The sequence below is a fragment of the Lytechinus pictus genome, unplaced genomic scaffold (assembly GCF_037042905.1).
Source record: "Lytechinus pictus isolate F3 Inbred unplaced genomic scaffold, Lp3.0 scaffold_20, whole genome shotgun sequence".
NCBI lineage: Eukaryota > Metazoa > Echinodermata > Echinoidea > Temnopleuroida > Toxopneustidae > Lytechinus > Lytechinus pictus.
The window spans coordinates 3,596,642-3,614,406 of record NW_026974141.1 but is presented as its reverse complement, the minus strand read 5'-3'; the positions used below and the strand labels follow the sequence as shown (position 1 = coordinate 3,614,406).

General features: G+C 39.5%; 1 protein-coding gene across 1 annotated transcript; it reads right to left on the bottom strand.

Moving 5' to 3' along the window:
• Positions 1-9,496: 9,496 nt before the first annotated feature.
• LOC129283964 (uncharacterized) lies at positions 9,497-16,482 on the bottom strand. Its single transcript, XM_064115126.1, has 3 exons — positions 16,077-16,482; positions 13,905-14,198; positions 9,497-11,983 (listed from the first exon to the last, which is right to left on the bottom strand). Exons 1-3 carry the CDS (start codon positions 16,327-16,329, stop codon positions 11,499-11,501), a joined length of 1,032 nt encoding a protein of 343 aa, XP_063971196.1. The 5' UTR covers positions 16,330-16,482; the 3' UTR covers positions 9,497-11,498.
• Positions 16,483-17,765: the final 1,283 nt, after the last annotated feature.

The window sequence follows — 17,765 nt, the reverse complement described above, 5'->3', positions numbered from 1 at the left end:
CGGGTATGTGAAGATGAGAAAGCGAGATTCCGAATCTCGTCTTCTCGACTTCTAGGGTATGAGAAGGTGAGAAAGTGAGATTCTAAATCTCGTATTCTCGACTTCTCGGGTATGAGAAGATGAGAAGGCGAGATTCCAAATCTCGTCTTCTCGACTTCTAGGGTATGAGAAGGTGAGAAGGCGAGATTCCAAATCTCGTCTTCTCGACTTCTAGGGTATGAGAAGGTGAGAAGGCGAGATTCCAAATCTCGTCTTCTCGACTTTTTCGGTATTAAAAGGTACGGAAGCTTTAGAGTGCCACAATGGTAGTCTGTCGTCATCCTGAGCCATTGTTTGTCTATATATAGGCACAGAACACGGGTTACAGCCCGATAGACCGCGGGTCCGATAGACCGCGGGTCCGATAGTCCGCGGGTCCGATAGACCGCGGGTCCGATAGACCGTGGGTCCGAAAGTCCGCGGGTCCGATAGACCGCGGTTCGATAGACCGCGGGTCCAATAGACAGCGGGTCCGATAGTCCGCTGGTCCGATAGACCGCGGGTCCGATAGTCCGCGGTGTGTGTAAAATTATGATCAGGATATAGTGAGATCCAATTAAGAGGTCAAAAGGCCAATGATACGAGTCCATGGGGTTCTATAACGATGACCCTAAGGACAATCGCCCCCTGACATCTACTTCAAGAAAAATATTATCCCCATATTTTTATCGTCAGGGACTGTTACCCCCCCCCCCCCCCGGAAATTTACCCTCTATAGACGCCATACGGAGCCTCTAAAATGCCATCGACTAGACGACATGGCGAGATACTTTATATTGCCATGTCGACTAAATAAGCTTATTATGTCCGCATGGCGCGATACGTTATTCTGCCACTTATAAAAAGTTATATGTCAACATGGCGAGATATTTTATCTTGCCAAGTCGACTTAAATAAGTTACATGTCAACATAGCGATATATCGGGATTCTCGCCGGGACTTGTAAACTTCATATCTCGCCATGTGGACATATCGACTTGACAAGATGGAATATACCGCTATGTCGAAATAATAAGCGTATTAATTACTTAAGCGGCGAAGCGGTGGGGGGGGGGACCTTTCCCCCCTAAATTTGAGGTGAGGGACGGTCCCCCCTAGATTTTTAGTTGAGAACCTTTTTTTGCTTGTCAATTTGTTTTCTACGCCCCCCCCCCTAAATTGAGGTGGACCCCCTAAAATCTTTTGCCCCCCCCCCCCTAATTTTGGTTGACAACCTTTTTTTTCTTGTCAAAAAATGTTGGTGGTCCTTCTTATAAATTTTGGTTGATTTGCTTGTCAAATTTTTTATCTGTGTCCATCCCAAAATTTCAGGTGGACCCCCCTAAATTGTTTTGCCTTCCGCCGCCAATGATTGATTAAGACATGGCAAGATAAAGTACCACGCCATGTCGTCACGTTGATGGCATTTTCAAGGCTCCGTACTAGGGGTAATTATCCGGGGTAATTGTCTGGAGGGTAAACTTCCGGGGGGGGGGGGTATCAGTCCCCGGCGGTAACAATATAAGGATAATATTTTCCTTGAAGTAGTTGTCAGGGGTTGATTGCCCTAATTGGGTTATTGTTATAGAACCCAGGCGCGGATCCAGGATTTCGTGGGGAGGGAGGGGGGCCAAATTTGACCTGATTTTTGGCGCCCATATATGTACTTTTCGAAAAATGGCGCCCACTCCCTCCCGATCAGGCTAACTTAAGTGCCTTAAATGGATTTTGAATTATCTTATAATCACATTAAAAAAACCAAAGACCACTTTTTCATGTGTTCTTGAAAAGAAAATCCATGAATATATGATGTAATATCAATGGGAGCGCGAAGCACGAGCGATTGGGGGGGGGGAGGGGGGTTCAATTTGGTTTAACTTCTAACCAGAGTAGGCCCTACTAGAATATTGTGTAAAACGGGAGCTGTAGTTTCTGTACTGTTGTGTTAGAATACCCTTCAATAATATTAATGATAACCTCTTGGGAATAATGCAATCTCGAAGCAATCGACTAATTCTCCTCATCAGTGGCGTATTAATTCAGCATGGGTGCACGGGGGGGGGTGGGGTGGCGAGGGCACCAAGTTAAAAAAAATAAATGAAATGGGGGGGGTAGACGTCAAAGAAAATCTGAGATTTCATTCTTAAAAACAAATTGAGGTATCTCACAAGGTCTAAATAAATAATGAGAACGCGAAGCGCGATCTTTTTTTTTTTTTTTTTAAATAGATTTTTCATGTATTATATCCTGAAAGCCTAAGTCAGGGGCGGACCCAGCTTCCGCCAATAGGTTGAGGGGCCATTTTTTCACCCATATTTTCAAATCATATTATCAAAGTTGATTTTTTTTTTCTTTGAAGGGGTTGTCCCAGTGCCGTAATGAGCCAACAATTTCGAGGGGGCTCGATATGGTGTATCGCATAAAATTAAAGAGAAGTTGCCAGTGAGCGAAGCGAGCAAGCAAATATGCTGACATTTTTATCACAAAAATACAAGGTTGTGGTAGATTTTGACATAATATTTGGAAAATAATATTATATTTCATCCTAATCCCTTTCCTTTTCTCTCTATTTTTTCTTAGTCTTGATTCTCTCTTTTTTTTTTTTTTTTTTTGGGGGGGGCAAAAAGCCCATGTCCTAACAGTCATTTTACTAGCTTTACTTTATAAGCAACATAAATGTGTAATAATCTCTTAAGCCCTATGTAATCTAAAAATGAAATTTAATGTATTTTGTCCTGAAAATTGAACATTTTGGGCAATGTTTGTGAACCTGAACAGGACGCGTATGTAACTAGATAATTACCACGAGCGCGAGCAGAAATGTTAAATATTCGTTCTGGCCTGGTCAAATAGGGTCCTGTTAAGGATGTTTTGCAGTTAGCCATTAAGACTATACATATTTCAACGATTAAATAATGCAAGCGCGAAGCGCGAGCTGAACATTTTTGATATTCCAACCTAAAAAGATTAGATTTCAAATCCCCCAATGGGACATTCGATTCATGTTTGTCAATCATGAAAAAGGATGAGTAATTTTTGGTATCTTCCTACAATAATAATGCGAGTGCAAAGCGCGAGCAGAAAATTTTTGATATTCTGATTCCAAACTGGATAATTTTAGCACGTTTTGAATAAGATCAAGCTTTGTATCTCAAAAACATGCGCGCGCGTGTTTTAGAGTTAGACAGAATCCTGGCAATCTGAATACATTTCATTTTTCACCATAAAAATCAATAATGCAAGCGCAGAGCCCGAGCTGAAAATAATATTTGAAATTCCGATATTAAAAGGAACAATTTAAGCATTGTTTACAGCACTGTGTATATAGGGAAATTTGATAGCACTATATAAATAATGCGAGCGCGAAGCGCGAGCTGATATTTTATTATTTATTTGACCCAGGATCGAGACATTTTAGGCCTAAGGACATTTTGTCATCATGAATGATGACTATCTTCTATTTCTTTTCCTAAAACTTGTTGATATTTATTTCTGAAAAAGGGACAATTATGAATTCATACAAATTTTATTTCATATTTATTAATCTGTTAGGCCTAATGAGTGTGTGAAATTTGTTGACAGTTCATAAGGCCTGAAAACTGGATATTTTAAGTATTTTTGTAATCATGAATAGGATTCATTGGTTGATATATTTTTAGCAAATAATGCGAGCGCAAATTGCGATCCGGATTTTTTTAATAGAATTAATATATAGGTATACATAACTCACCAATCAAAATGCGAGCGCACAGTGCTAGCTCATAGGCCTTTATTATTTTTTTTTACAATCGAGACACCTGAAAAGGTATATTTAGAGAATATTATATGAAATATAAAAAGACAATAGGTAGGCCTACTTGGCAAATAGTGCGAGCGCACAAAATGTTGCAAATGTTGATTCAAACCATAAAACGGACATTTTCCAGAGCACTTAAAAACATAAATTGGTAAATAAAACAAAATAATGAAAGATCGATGTCCGAGCTGAATTATGTTTTGTACATTAATATCCCAACTTGATATTTTAAACTACATATCAGCCTATTTAGCAAGATATGTATCTCATCGAACAGGCAATGCGAGCGCGATGCGCGAGCGAAACTTTAATATAGTGACATTGAATATTAAAAACAAATTGTTTTCCAAGTCTTCTCCTGACCTTATTTTATTAACTCGTCTTCCTCCTTTTATGTTTCGTCTTCTTTTTTCTCCTTTCTTTCCCCCTTTTTTTTCTTTCCCCGTTTTTCACAATTTATTTGCTCTGTCAATAGAGGGGAGGTTGCCCTCGGGCGGCCTCGATCCGCCTATGTTAGTAGTTATGATGAACACGATGCATATCTATTAAGAAATGAATGCGACCGCGAAGCGCTAGCTGAAAACTTGTATAATGATGAAATGAAAAATACATTTTCAGTTGTCAGGTTAGAATATCAAATATTTTCAGCTTGTGCTGCTCGTTCGCATAAAAAAAACTGTAAGGTCGGGATGCGTATATGACTAAACAATTTATTGATGCCAGAGCGAAGCGCGAGCTCAATTTTGTATATACTGACTTAGGAAGGACTAAGGTATAATTCCTATTCTAATTGCTTGTCCTTTTTCTCTTCCTTTTTTCTGTTTCTTACCCCTTTTTTGCGCCACCATGGGGGGGGGGGGCAAAATCTTTGCCCCTTGGATCGGCCTATGTATGTTGACTTGAAAACCACTAACACTTCCATGTGGGATTGAAGCAGAGGATGCATACCTCATTAATCAATTATTGCGAGCGCGTAGCGCGAGCTGAATTTGATAATAACTCTTTTTTGTGACCCTGAACAGGGTATCTATCTCGCTAAACAGACTTAAAACTCGAAAACATTGTTTTTTCTGTTATCGTTAAAACGGGATATTTTAATTCAGCCGCATTAATTTAAGTTTTTTGGGCAGGACATATATTTTACTATAAACAGGCAATACGAGCAATGTTGCGCCCCCGGTCGAAAATGAATTTGCGTGAAGCCCTCTAAGTTCAAGGTACATTTGGCGCCCTCGGTTGAACATAAACTTGGCGCCCCCATGTGAAATATAACTTTGCCCTCCCTCCCCCTCTCTGAAACATGTATTTGTCGCATTATATTTGTCAAATTAACGCTCCCCTAGTTCGAACATTAATTCGGTGCCCCGCTAGATCGAACATCAATTCGGCGCCCCATAGTTCGAACGTCATTTTGGCGCCATCAAATCGACGTCCAGGGGAGCGTTTCATGAAAGGACTTGTCGGACGTTTTATCCGACAAGTCCCCTTTTATCCGACAGTTACCATAGAATAAGTGACTCTCAAAATCAAAATTAAGGAAAGATATCAGATCTGACAATTTGTCGGACAAAAATGTTGATGAAACGCTCCCCAGGTCAACATCTCCCTTTTCCGTTTCCCATCTCCCTTTCTTTCTTTTTTTTCTTTCTCTTATCCTCATTCCCCTTCCTTCCTTTCTCTTTCTTTCTCTCTTTCGTTCCCCCTCTTCTTTCCCCCCTTTTCTTCTCTTTTCCCCCATCTTTTCTTTCCCCCTTTTCTTCTCTTTTTCTGTCTTTTCTTTCCCTCTTTTCCTCTCTCTTTTCTCGTTTTTCCTCTCTTCCCCCCTTACTCTCTCTTTTTTTCTTCTCTTTTCCTCTCTTCCTCTCTCTCTTTCTGTTCTTATCTTTCTTCCCATCTTCCTCTCTCTTTAAATATTATTATCTTCCTTCCTCTTTTTTTCTTCTTCTTTTCCCCCTTTTCGTTATTCTTTTCTTTTCTTTCTTTTCCCTCTTCAACTTTTCTCTCTTTCCCCCTTTACTTCTCCCTTTCTTTTTCTTTCCTTTCCCCCTTTTTTCTCTTTTTATTTTTTTCTTCTCTCCCTCCCCTTCCTCCTTCTCCCTCTTTCTTCTCTTTCTTTCCCCTCTTCCTCTCTCTCTCTCTCTTTCTTCTTATCTTTCTTCCCATCTTCCTCTATTTAAAAATTCTTCTCTTCCTTCCTCTTTTTTTCTTCCTTTTCCTCCTTTTCCTTTCTTCTTTCTTTTCTTCTCTTCTTTTTCCCTCCTCTTTTTTTTTCTTCTTTCCCCTTTTCTTCTCCCTTTTTTTCTTTGTCTTTCCTTTCCCCTTTTTCTTCTCTTCTTCTCTTACTTTCTCCTTCTCACTCTCTCTTCTATTCTCTTCTTTTCCCATCTTCCTCTCTCTTTTTTTATTCTCTCTCTTTTCCCCTCTTCCCCCCTCTTTTTTGAGCTGGGGTGGGGGGGGTGAGGCAGTTCCCCCTCGGCCCCCCATGGATCCGCACCTGATAGAACCCCATGGCCTCGTATCATTTGACCTTTGGACCTCTCGATGACATTTGATATATCTGATCATAATTTTACACACACTGCGGACTATCGGACCCGCGGTCTATCGGACCCGCGGACTATCGGACCCGCGGTCTATAGGACCCGCGGTCTAACGGACCCGCGGTCTATCGGACCCGCGGTCTAACGGACCCGCGGTCTATCGGGATGTCCCCAGAACACGAGCCCTCTCGCCTCTGTAAAAAGCTTAAGAGTGCCACCGAGATGACGAGATAATTCAATGTCTTTTCGACTTTTTTGGTCCGAGAAGGCGAGAAGGCGTGATCCGGCATCTCGTCTTCTAAGCCTTTTTTGGTCCAATAAGGCGAGAAGGTGAAATTCCAAATCACGTTTTCCCGACTTCTCGGGTACGAGAAGGGGAGAAGGCGACATTCCAATTCTCGTCTTCCCGACTTCTCGGGTACGAGAAGGGGAGAAGGCGACATTTGGAATCTCGTCTTCCCGACTTCTCGGGTACGAGAAGGGGAGAAGGCGACATTCCAATTCTCGTCTTCCCGACTTCTCGGGTACGAGAAGGGGAGAAGGCGACATTCCAATTCTCGTCTTCCCGACTTCTCGGGTACGAGAAGGGGAGAAGGCGACATTCCGAATATCGTCTTCCCGACTTCTCGGGTACGAGAAGGTGAGAAAGCGAGATTCCAAACCTCGTCTTCTCGACTTCTCGGGTACGAGAAGGGGAGAAGGCGACATTCCAATTCTCGTCTTCCCGACTTCTCGGGTACGAGAAGGGGAGAAGGCGACATTCCGAATATCGTCTTCCCGACTTCTCGGGTACGAGAAGGTGAGAAGGCGAGATTTGTAATCTCGTTTTCTCATCTGCTCATACCCGAGAAGTCGAGAAGACGAGGTTTGGAATCTCGCTTTCTCACCTCTACATACCCGAGAAGTCGAGAAGACGAGATTTGGAATCTCGCTTTCTCATTTCCTCATACCCGATAAGTCGAGAAGACGAGATTTGGAATCTCGCTTTCTCATCTTCACATACCCGAGAAGTCGAGAAGACGAGATTTAGAATCTCGCCTTCTCATCTGCTCATACCCGAGAAGTCGAGAAGACGAGATTTGGAATCTCGCTTTCTCACCTTCACATACCCGAGAAGTCGAGAAGACGAGATTTGGAATCTCGCTTTCTCACCTTCACATACCCGAGAAGTCGAGAAGACGAGATTTAGAATCTCGCTTTCTCATCTTCACATAGCCGAGAAGTCGGGAAGACGAGATTTGGAATCTCGCTTTATCGCCTTCTCGTATCCGAGAAGTCGAGAAGACGAGATTTGGAATTTCACCGTCTCGCCTTATTGGACAAAAAAAGGCTGAGAAGATGAGATACCGGATCACGCCTTCTCGCTTTATCGGACCCAAAAAGTCGAGAAGACGAGGAATTATCTCGTCATCTCGGTGGCACTTTTAAGCTTCCGTAGCATTGCTCTCTTGCGATTTACCAACTCAAGACCTGCATTTGTTGTTAAATAGGCTCATTTTGTCGTTGAATTTTGTCTGTATTTACGGTATTGATATGCGAACGTTTGCTTTTCTCTAGCTGTTTATAAAGCACATATACAGGGACTGCTTCTGCAGTTATATGCGCTATCATGGCTATAGAAATACGATGTGGAGCGTTGTGGCCCAGTGGATTAGTCTTCGGACTTTGAAACAGAGGGTCGTGGGTTCGAATCCCAGCCATGGCGTAATTTCCTTCAGCAAGAAATTTATCCACACTGTGCTGCACTCAACCCAGGTGAGATGAATGGGTACCCGGTAGGAAGAAATTCCTTGAATGCTTTGAGCGCCTAGGCAGCCCAGCTAAAGCCGGGGTAATAATAATAGCAGGGCCCGCTGGGAGAACAGTTTTCGGAACTGAAGCGGCTTCCCTGGGTAAATATACCTGTATTATTATTATTATTATTATTATTTTATATTATCATTATTATGGGGCAGATAAGATGTGTGTGTGTGTGTGTGGGAGGGGGGGCTCCCCCCCCCCCCACCGCTTCCCCTGTCTCTACCTTCCATTCTTTCTTTCTTTATCAAATTTTTCTTAACAGGAAAGATAACCCAACCCCCCCCCCCAAAAAAAAAAAAAAAAAAAAAAAAAAAATCAACAGGACAAGAAAAATCAGATTGACAGAACTAAAAAGTTTGAGGGAAATCAGACAATAAGAAAGTTATGAAATTTTAATGAAATGAAAATCACTGGGCAATAACCAACTTGCTGACATCATACGTGCACTACTTAACCATTTATTTTATCTGCTAGTATATCATTACTATGAAATTTTACTGTTTCGAAATTTCGATTTCCTCAACACTTTTACCAGGATATCTCGATGATAGATATGTTTTTTTTTCTTGTTTCCATTACTACAGACTTTATATTAATTAATGATTCAATATTTATAATTGAGTGATTTAAGGTATAAGTATAGACAAGCTCAATATTTTGAGTTCATTAGATATTTTAAGAAGGCCTACGTACATAACAATATGAAAAGGTTAACTTGAAGTTCTGAATAAATTATGTGATTGGTCAAATGATGAATTTTTACAGTATGAATACAAATAAATGGTTAGTGGTACATCCATGACTTCATAAAATCAGCAATTTGTCTTGTGATTTTTTTAGTTTTTCATGATAAAAATTTCATAATTTTCTTTTAGTTGTGCAATTTTCCTCAAACGTTTTGTTTTATTCATCTGGTTTTTCTGCTTGGATAGACTTTCTTTTTCAGCATTATCCCCTCTTGCTTAAGGCCCAATTCTTCTAAATCTTTTCTCCAAAATCAATCTCCTTGTACTTCATCCTACCCTTTCATTCTTTCTCACTCCTCTCCCTTTTCCCCTCTCTATTCATCTATCTCAGTCTTTTATCACAGCTACTACTGAACTTTGTCCAACAGGTGCGTACTACCAAGCATTGCTGCAAATGTATACTCTGTGATTTTGAAGAGTATTTCAGGTTGGGAAAACCTCAGAACAAGTCAATACCAGAAGGTCTATTAGGAAAAATACTACAAAAACTTGCCCTCACACATTCTTTCAGCACTTTGCTCAGCATCACTCTTCATCACTAGACAATATCTTCAAATATTCATTTTCAATACAAAATCACATTGGAATACAGCGGATTAAAAAACGTTGTTTCCTCTTTATTTGAAATGCATTCAGAAAGATATCTGATATCAGCTCTGTTACAAACTCAAATAGTTTTCGGAACCCTTTTACGTAATATCAACAATAACCTTTAGACAATAATGTGGTAACAGGATGACTTTAGATGGTTTTGGATATATGTTCAACTTCATACAAATAAGAACGTAACCCTATTCCCTTTGGGTTTTTTTAATCACTTTGAAAAAGACTATACCAAAATTATTCACAAAAAAACACAATTCATAAAATGATACAATACTATGTTCATTGACAATTAATGACATTTGACCTTAATCATGCAACCTAAGACTTGTCAGTGATACCCGGTACTTGATTACCCCTACAATGCGTATTAAAAAAAACGGGACAGATTTGAAAAGTCTATAAAATTTTTGTTTCAAATTATGATCTCTATATTTTGGTGTCAATAGGTGCTCTGAAGTCTTATACTTCAATTGCCATTAAAATGATTTAGTTTTGTTCATGCTTGAGCGTAATGTTTTTGGAATGTTTTTTTTTCTGGAGCTAAAAATGAGGCTTGCGCCAAAATGGCATGAAATGATAAATATGATGGTTGGACTTCTTGCTAATCAGCAGATTTCCTCTCATCTTTTTCATTATTTTTGCCATAATTTTCGAATTATACAGTCAAAATTAATTTCCAAGTCTAATTATTTGCTTGAATAGTTCTGTTGTTCCTTTTTATATGTTCTTTTTTAGTTTTTAATGTTCCTTCTTTAGGTAAGAACAATTTTTTTTACCAAAGTATGGGAGAGAGTGTTTCTTTTTTTCAAATCCTTTCATTGTGTGCTACAAAGGTTATGGTGCCTTTGGACAGTGACATACTGACGGTTGGGCGCTCGGGGTGCTCCCCCCTCCCCCCCCCCCCCCAAAAAAAAAAAAAAAACAAGTGGAATGCCTCTGGCTGTCTCACCTGTATCACGCTATTCAATATAGCAGCAGTGCTGACTTTGAAAACTACTTTAAAATAAATATTCACAAAAAAAACATTCATATTATACAATACTACGTTCATTGACATTTGACCTTGATCATGTGATCTAAAACTTGTCAGTGATACTTGATTACCCCTATATCCACATTTTATATCTTTATATTTTATATCTATAAACTTTGAAAGTTATGACAGCAATCTAATAATTACATGTACCTTCAAAATGGCCAAAGTTCAATGACCTTAAATGAGCTTTGACTTAGGTCATGTTACCTGAAACTCGCATGAGATGTTCAGTGATACATGATAACTTGTATTTCCAAGTTTCATGAATCTGATTGATAATCTTTCGAAGTTATGATGGTAATTCAACAGATACCTCCAATTTGGCCAAAGTTCATTGACCCTAAATGACCTCTGACCTTGGTCATGTGACGTAAAACTCAAGCAGGATGTTCAGTAATACTTGATCAACCTTATGTCCAAGTTTCACAAGCTAGGTCCCTATATTTTCTAAATTATGATGACATTTCAAAAACTTAACCTTAAGTTAAGGTTTTGATGCTGATTCCCCCAACATGGTCTAAGTTAATTGGCCCTAAATGATCTCTGACCTTGGTCATGTGACTCAAAACTCAGGCAGGATGTTCAGTAATACCTGATTGACCTTATGGCCAAGTTTCATGAACTAGGTCTATATGCTTTTTAAGTTATGCAGTCATTTCAAAACTTAACCTATGGTTAAGATTTGATAGTCACCGCCGAAGAGCGGTGGCTGCTATGCAGGTGAGACAAAAATGGTAAAAGATTTATAAATATGGACTTAAAACACAAGTTGCACTGATTTTTTACATGAAACCACGTTTTTTTTTCTAACACGCGAAACATCAGAGCTGCATACCTGGTTGTCGCGATTTATGACCAGTATTTAGAGAAAAAACTTTTGAATGAAGACCCCAGATTTTATAGTTAAGGAATCAAACTATTCTTGATCCCCCTGGGCATATATGCACTGTTAAGATTCACTTAGAACTGTGAGTCTTTCCAAGAGACTGGCACATTGTAGTGGCATGGCTCAGTGAATGTGGTGCAGCTACTCTTGCCCTCTTTGGAATCCCTGATTGAGAGTGGGATCCTTTGGCATAACCATGTTCCTGAGTCGCAGCTTGCTTGGTTGGCCGGCCCCTTGTTAAGCTTCTCCTACCCCCAAGCTTCACTTTTCTCCTGGCGATTGACAACGGTTGAACACCAATGCTGGGCCCAGAGGTGAGAGGTGACTGATCAGTAGCCTTGGTCTTTGATGATGTACATGTACGCTTTGCAAAGTTGATACCATTATACCGACCAAACATACTCATGGCTGAGGTTAAACTGTTATTCCCTTTCAACTTTGAATAGCTTTTCAACATTTTCTTTACAGGGCCCTCAAACACCTCGGGATTTCCTTGAAGTCTTCGTTTCATGTCTTCAAACATTTCCTGAAGACCTTCCTCCAAATGATTTGGAGCTGAAACCAAAGAAAAGAAAATACTTCAAGTCAACAGGCACATGTATTTCATAGATAAAAAATACACAAATGAATGATAAACATGATTTAAAATAAAAATAACAGTGATTCAAAAATAGGTTAAATTTTAATTTATCAAACAAAATATAACTACAGTAACTGTAACATGTGAGAGCTGTTTAAAAAGGCAATTGCAAATCAAAATGCTCTGAGGTCAATTCTCAAATAAGGTTACTGGTCGATTTCAAAGTGTTATCATGACCTTTACTGCCTCATAAAAAAATGCTGATGCATGCACAACTCTATAAAGGCATGATCCTCATCAAAACAAGTTGTACTATTTGCATAGTTTAGATGTTATTGAAAATTTATTTTAGGGAAAAATATCAAATGCACATACTAATTATTTTTAGATAAACTGATAAACATATCTATGGATGGATGGATTGATAGATGCCTTCATTAATTTTTTACTCCCTTTGCTTTTTTTTATCTGTGAAAATTTAACAAACAATGACTGATATTCATGTTATTGTATGTTGGGACGTGAAGATCAATGGTTTAAAAACACATATCAAATAATTCTACTTACTCATGCAAAATGATCAGATGCTCTTAATCCATTGGCACAATATTGAGGTAACACATCATAAAAGTCATGCAGAACAAGAATGGAAAATTAAGATAATAAAAAATGAATTATATTAAAGATAATAAAAAATGAGTTATATTCAACACATGAATGACATTTAGAATCTGTTAGATTTTGAACATTCAACACTGTTGATCATTTGCATTGTACCTGATTGATACAAATGTTTTGGGTTAAAATCATCAAACGCGGGGGGGGGGCACTTACATTGACGAGTGGATATCATGCGCGACCAAAAAACATGTAAAAAGGATGTCGTTTTCAAGATAGGACATGTTACTGACGTAACATAATAAGGGTGTCAAAAACACTAAAATAATGAAAAAAGGGTTTCCATGAAAGCTGCGTGTTTAGGGTCAAAATTTGCGAGGGTATAAAAATCAAGACAAAAATGTTTTATAAAGCACTTTTTGCCCCAAGAATTAACACTATGTGTTAAGATTACGATTTGCGCGAGTGGGGCTGTACTAAAACCAATGATGTAGGTAAAGGTAAAACCCATGACCGACGTCCGTATTTCAATTCAGGGAATACTTGCCAATAGTATCGTCTTGTTTCCAATACTTGTTAGGGGTAGGGTTTCCCCAGCCAATACTTGTTAAGTGGTGCATTTTCAGAATATGGAAAATACGTGTTAAGGTGCTTTTTGAGATCTCATGGTCGCGCATGGTATCCACTCGTCAACCCCCCCCCCCCCCCGAATCAAACCCTTTCCCTGTTCAATCACCTTGCCTGCTGCTTCTTCTTCTTCCTCTTGTGAAAGTGTTTCTGTTAGACACATGCATTGAAACCATGAACATGTAAATGGATGGCAAATAACAAATTCATGCAAACATCATCAAAATAATTCATGCACAATAAAAAAAATATGAAACGACAAATGTAGAACACTATCATTTAAGTGGAATGCTTTGTCAATCCATGATTCATCATGAAAATGTTCATTGTTTTGAGGTCAAATCAGTGAGAATACAACACTATGTTGCGATTACTTTCATGCATGTAACTTGTGATTGCCTATTTTTTCTGTATTCATTACTCTGAAATTGCTGAATAAAATAATAACAGTAATAATAATAATGTCACTACTCTCAGAATATTTATCAGAATATAAATAAATACTGATTTGTAGCATCACTTTTTCACATGATACGACTTTGTTTTAAATTTATTTTTAAGAGCATAGTGGCACTCATGTCATCTATAGATTGAATAAAACATGTTTTTTGGTATTTGTCAATTTCAATGAATAGTATGAATGTAACTCACAATTTCCTGAACTACTGCCACCATGAAGACGTCTATCAAAAGCATTGTGAAAGTCTCTTTGAACTTCCAAACTCTGGATACGCACAAGCTGTGGGTCTTGGACTTTCTTTGGTTCCATTTCGAAGTCATCACCACTGTCTGCATCAAAGGATCCAGCCAACGTGCTCCAAGGTATAGATCCACTCGCATCTGGCACATCTTGCAGAGATGGTTCTGTTTGACCTTCTCCTGATCCTACCATTGGTTCAACAAACTGGAGTGATTCTAGCCATCTGAATGGAACGTTCACATCATCTAAACGGAATAAAAATAATTGTGTATGTGGCGTTACAAACAATTTGATTGATTACTCACTCCCCCTACAATAGAATATGTTAAAGGGTCTGACCGTTCAGAAAGTATGGGCCAGTCAGACAAGGCTTCAGACCAGAGATTATAGCTTCATGTTTATTCGCAGGTCACCCTCTCAGGGCTGTGTTGCAATAGTATGTTTCTACAAGTTTTAGGACATCCTATTCAACCGCATTAAGAAACCATAACACAAAATTCAATGTAATGCCGATATTCTCAGTTCTCACATTAACTAGGGTTTTGCTAAAGCCCCTACACGTCAATCATTCAATAGCCCGAGGGGGTTTCTCTGGGCAATTTGTTCTAACTTCTGTTTTTAAACTTCGCGCCTGCAAAGTTACTTGTCTCCTCCATTCCAGAGAGCTGTTACGTAATAGATGCGGCGCTGTCTGGAAGATGGTAACGCTATAGAATTGCTAGTCTCAGCAAGTAGACTATGGTTTGGCTTTAAGAACGTTTCTGTGTACATTACATCATACGTGGATGTTGGATGAATTACAGAAAGACTTCTAAGAGAGTTATACTTAGAGATCATTACAAATCCAAGCATCGGACTCCAAATTTCGGTGAACTTCATGCTTTCCAAACATTTATTGACCGGGCTGGCCTCTCACTTGAGATTTGTGTACAAGTGAATGAGAAACATCCCACTTTAAAGGGGACTTGAGATCAGAGATCACTTTAACTGCACTAAATTTCAAGTGAAAGAAAGTAAAAATAAATTTTTAAATAGATAAATAAACAAGTGGTACGCCTCTGGCGGTCTCGCCTGCAATACGCAATTTGATATAGCAAGCAGAGCTGCCTTTGAAAAGAGCTAATGAATAATTATTCACAGAAGAAAACAATATGATAATAAAATATTATGTCCATTGTCCAAAAATTACCTTAGACCATAATAATGTGACCTAAGACATGTGCAAAACAATCATTCATACTATATTACCCTTTTGTCAATGTTTCATGAGCTAGATCCATGAACTTTCTCAATTATAATGACAATTCAACACATATTCCCCGGGGGGGGGGGCACTCGACCAAAAAAGTGGTAGGGGTGTGCCGCGGGCGAGACAAAAAACGGGGGCCTTGGAGCGGGCTTATTGTAAAAAGGAGGGTCCTCGGAACGGGTTTCGGAACTACAATTTTGTGAAAACGGGGGTCCTTGGAACGGATCGCCAGCGTGCGAGTACGTGCGTATGTACCCCTATGGAACGGGCATATGCGTGCATGATGCAGCTATACGCGGCCTCCGCTGGGTGCGCTAGCGCAGAGACGATGGTCGGACAGCGCTCGGCGGCCGCTTTTCTTGCGACCGGAACGGCGTAACGAAAAATATGCGAAGCTTTGGAGCGGATTTCTTTCTTTTTTTTTCTCGATAAGAACAAAGTGCTATGCCTTGGAGCGGCTTTCTTTGTTTTTTGTCTCGATAAGACAAAAATGCTATGCCTCGGAACGAAAATTTGAGTGTGAAAATGGGGGTCCCCTCCGCGGCACATACCCACTATGCATTATATACTGAGTGCCCCCCCCCCCCGGGACATATTCCCAACATGGCCAAAGTTTGTTGACCCTAACTGACCTTTGCCCTTGGTCATGTGACCTGAAACTCGGGCAGGATGTTTAGTAATATTTGATTACCCTTATGTCCAAGTTCCATGAAATAGGTCCACATACTTTCTAAGTTATGGTGCCATTTCAAAAACTTAACCTTAGTTAAGATTCCAATGTTGACGCCGCCGCCGTCGGAAGAGGAGTACATATAGTCTCACTCTGCTATGCAGGTGAGACAATAAATGAACAAATCATATCCAACATACTTACTTCCAGTATCAATCTTCAATATGAGAGCCCTTTCTTCTGAAGATGATGGAAGAAAATTAGTAGATGTCTCGTTGAAATGTTTGATTGTAGCTTCCTGATGTTTGCAGGCCCCGCCAGTTCTTCCGACAAAGCAAGTAATAACTCCCACCTTCATGTCCACAGCATGTGTTCCCTCCTCACTCTGACTTCTTACTGTGTACATGTTCTCTCCAGTCTGAAGGATAAATGTTATTAGCGAGATTCCATTAATCATTTCAATAACCTTCGTGAACCTCAATTCTTGATTATCACATACATTTCAGTAGAAAACAAAATATCACAAAATTTCAAGGAGAAAATTCCCTTTTGTTACAGTCACACACAGCTGGATTTCGAACCACGTCCATTAGAAATTAAACCCCTTAGGCTTAACCCTTAATGACAAGCATAATAATTCCTTATCATATATATATATATAAGTCGCGCCTTTCACAAGTTTCTCAGCCATGTGACCTTTTATCCCCTCAACACACGATCTGATCAGCTCATCATTACATGCTGATACAGAGTACATATTTGAGGAAGGGTTTGTAAAAATTGGCTCCATTGTTCTTAAGTAACTCATATGGAAAAGTTTGGGGTGGAAATTCGCATTTGCTCAAAATGACCGGGTTCCGCGGGTCACCGACGTACGCCGCCCGCTTCATGAATTATTCATGAGCTCTCCGGTCCAATGCGCACGCCAGCTTACGAAACTACGATACGGACGCGTCCATTATGGAAAATGGGTAAATTATCGTAAAATCTACATGCATACAGAACACTGTAGGCTTGATATTCATGGCATTTTCTTTCGTTTTTTTTTTATAGTGGGCAGATCTACATGTAAATACAAAAGTTGTTTATGTTGTTTCTGCATATTGTTATGTGAACGTCCTGTCAAGCTGGAATCCCCCCGTAGACACAAATGGTGCTATCCAACCTCTCTTTGTACAGTTATGAGAATGGGCGATCCTGAGCCGACATTGTAGAAAAAAGCACAATTCTCCTCGTTCTGTTCTTGACAATACATATAAATGAAAGTTTCAGACTCTTTGCAGTCTTATGTCACTAGATCAAAATCCAATTTAGCTAAATACCCGAAGTAAACCTCAAATGTTGTCTGATTTTCGCGCTACATGTAAAATCCACCATGATGAAACTCAGACGTCTTGATACGTCATGACCCGGTATGCTAATGAGGGCAGATATCGCACTGACGGCTGATTGGGTGAACAAATGAAGGGGTCTTAGTTTTTCTTTATTTCCGTAGACAATTTTTAACCAATCAGCATCATTCTTACATGTATTGTAGAGAAATATATTCTGCACAGATTGGCGGGAAACCGGCTTTCGTACGATGTTTGATTCATGAGATACAGTCTTTGACAGACCGTCCCACCTCGACACAGCGTGTGCAAACAGGGAAATTTACGTGTAATAATACGCAAATCTGGTGTGGGAGAAGCTCAAACATGTGTTTTATAAACAGCAATTCCGTGGAGCCTGAATCTCTAATTTCTTTAAAATTTGGTATTATCATAAAAAAAGGTGTAGAAAATAGATTTCCACTCAACCGAGCTTCGTAGGAATTTTACTTTTGAGTCAATTCACATTTCGGCCCCATTACAACATAATTTCGTATCTAGAGTGCCATAGCTTCTGTACACG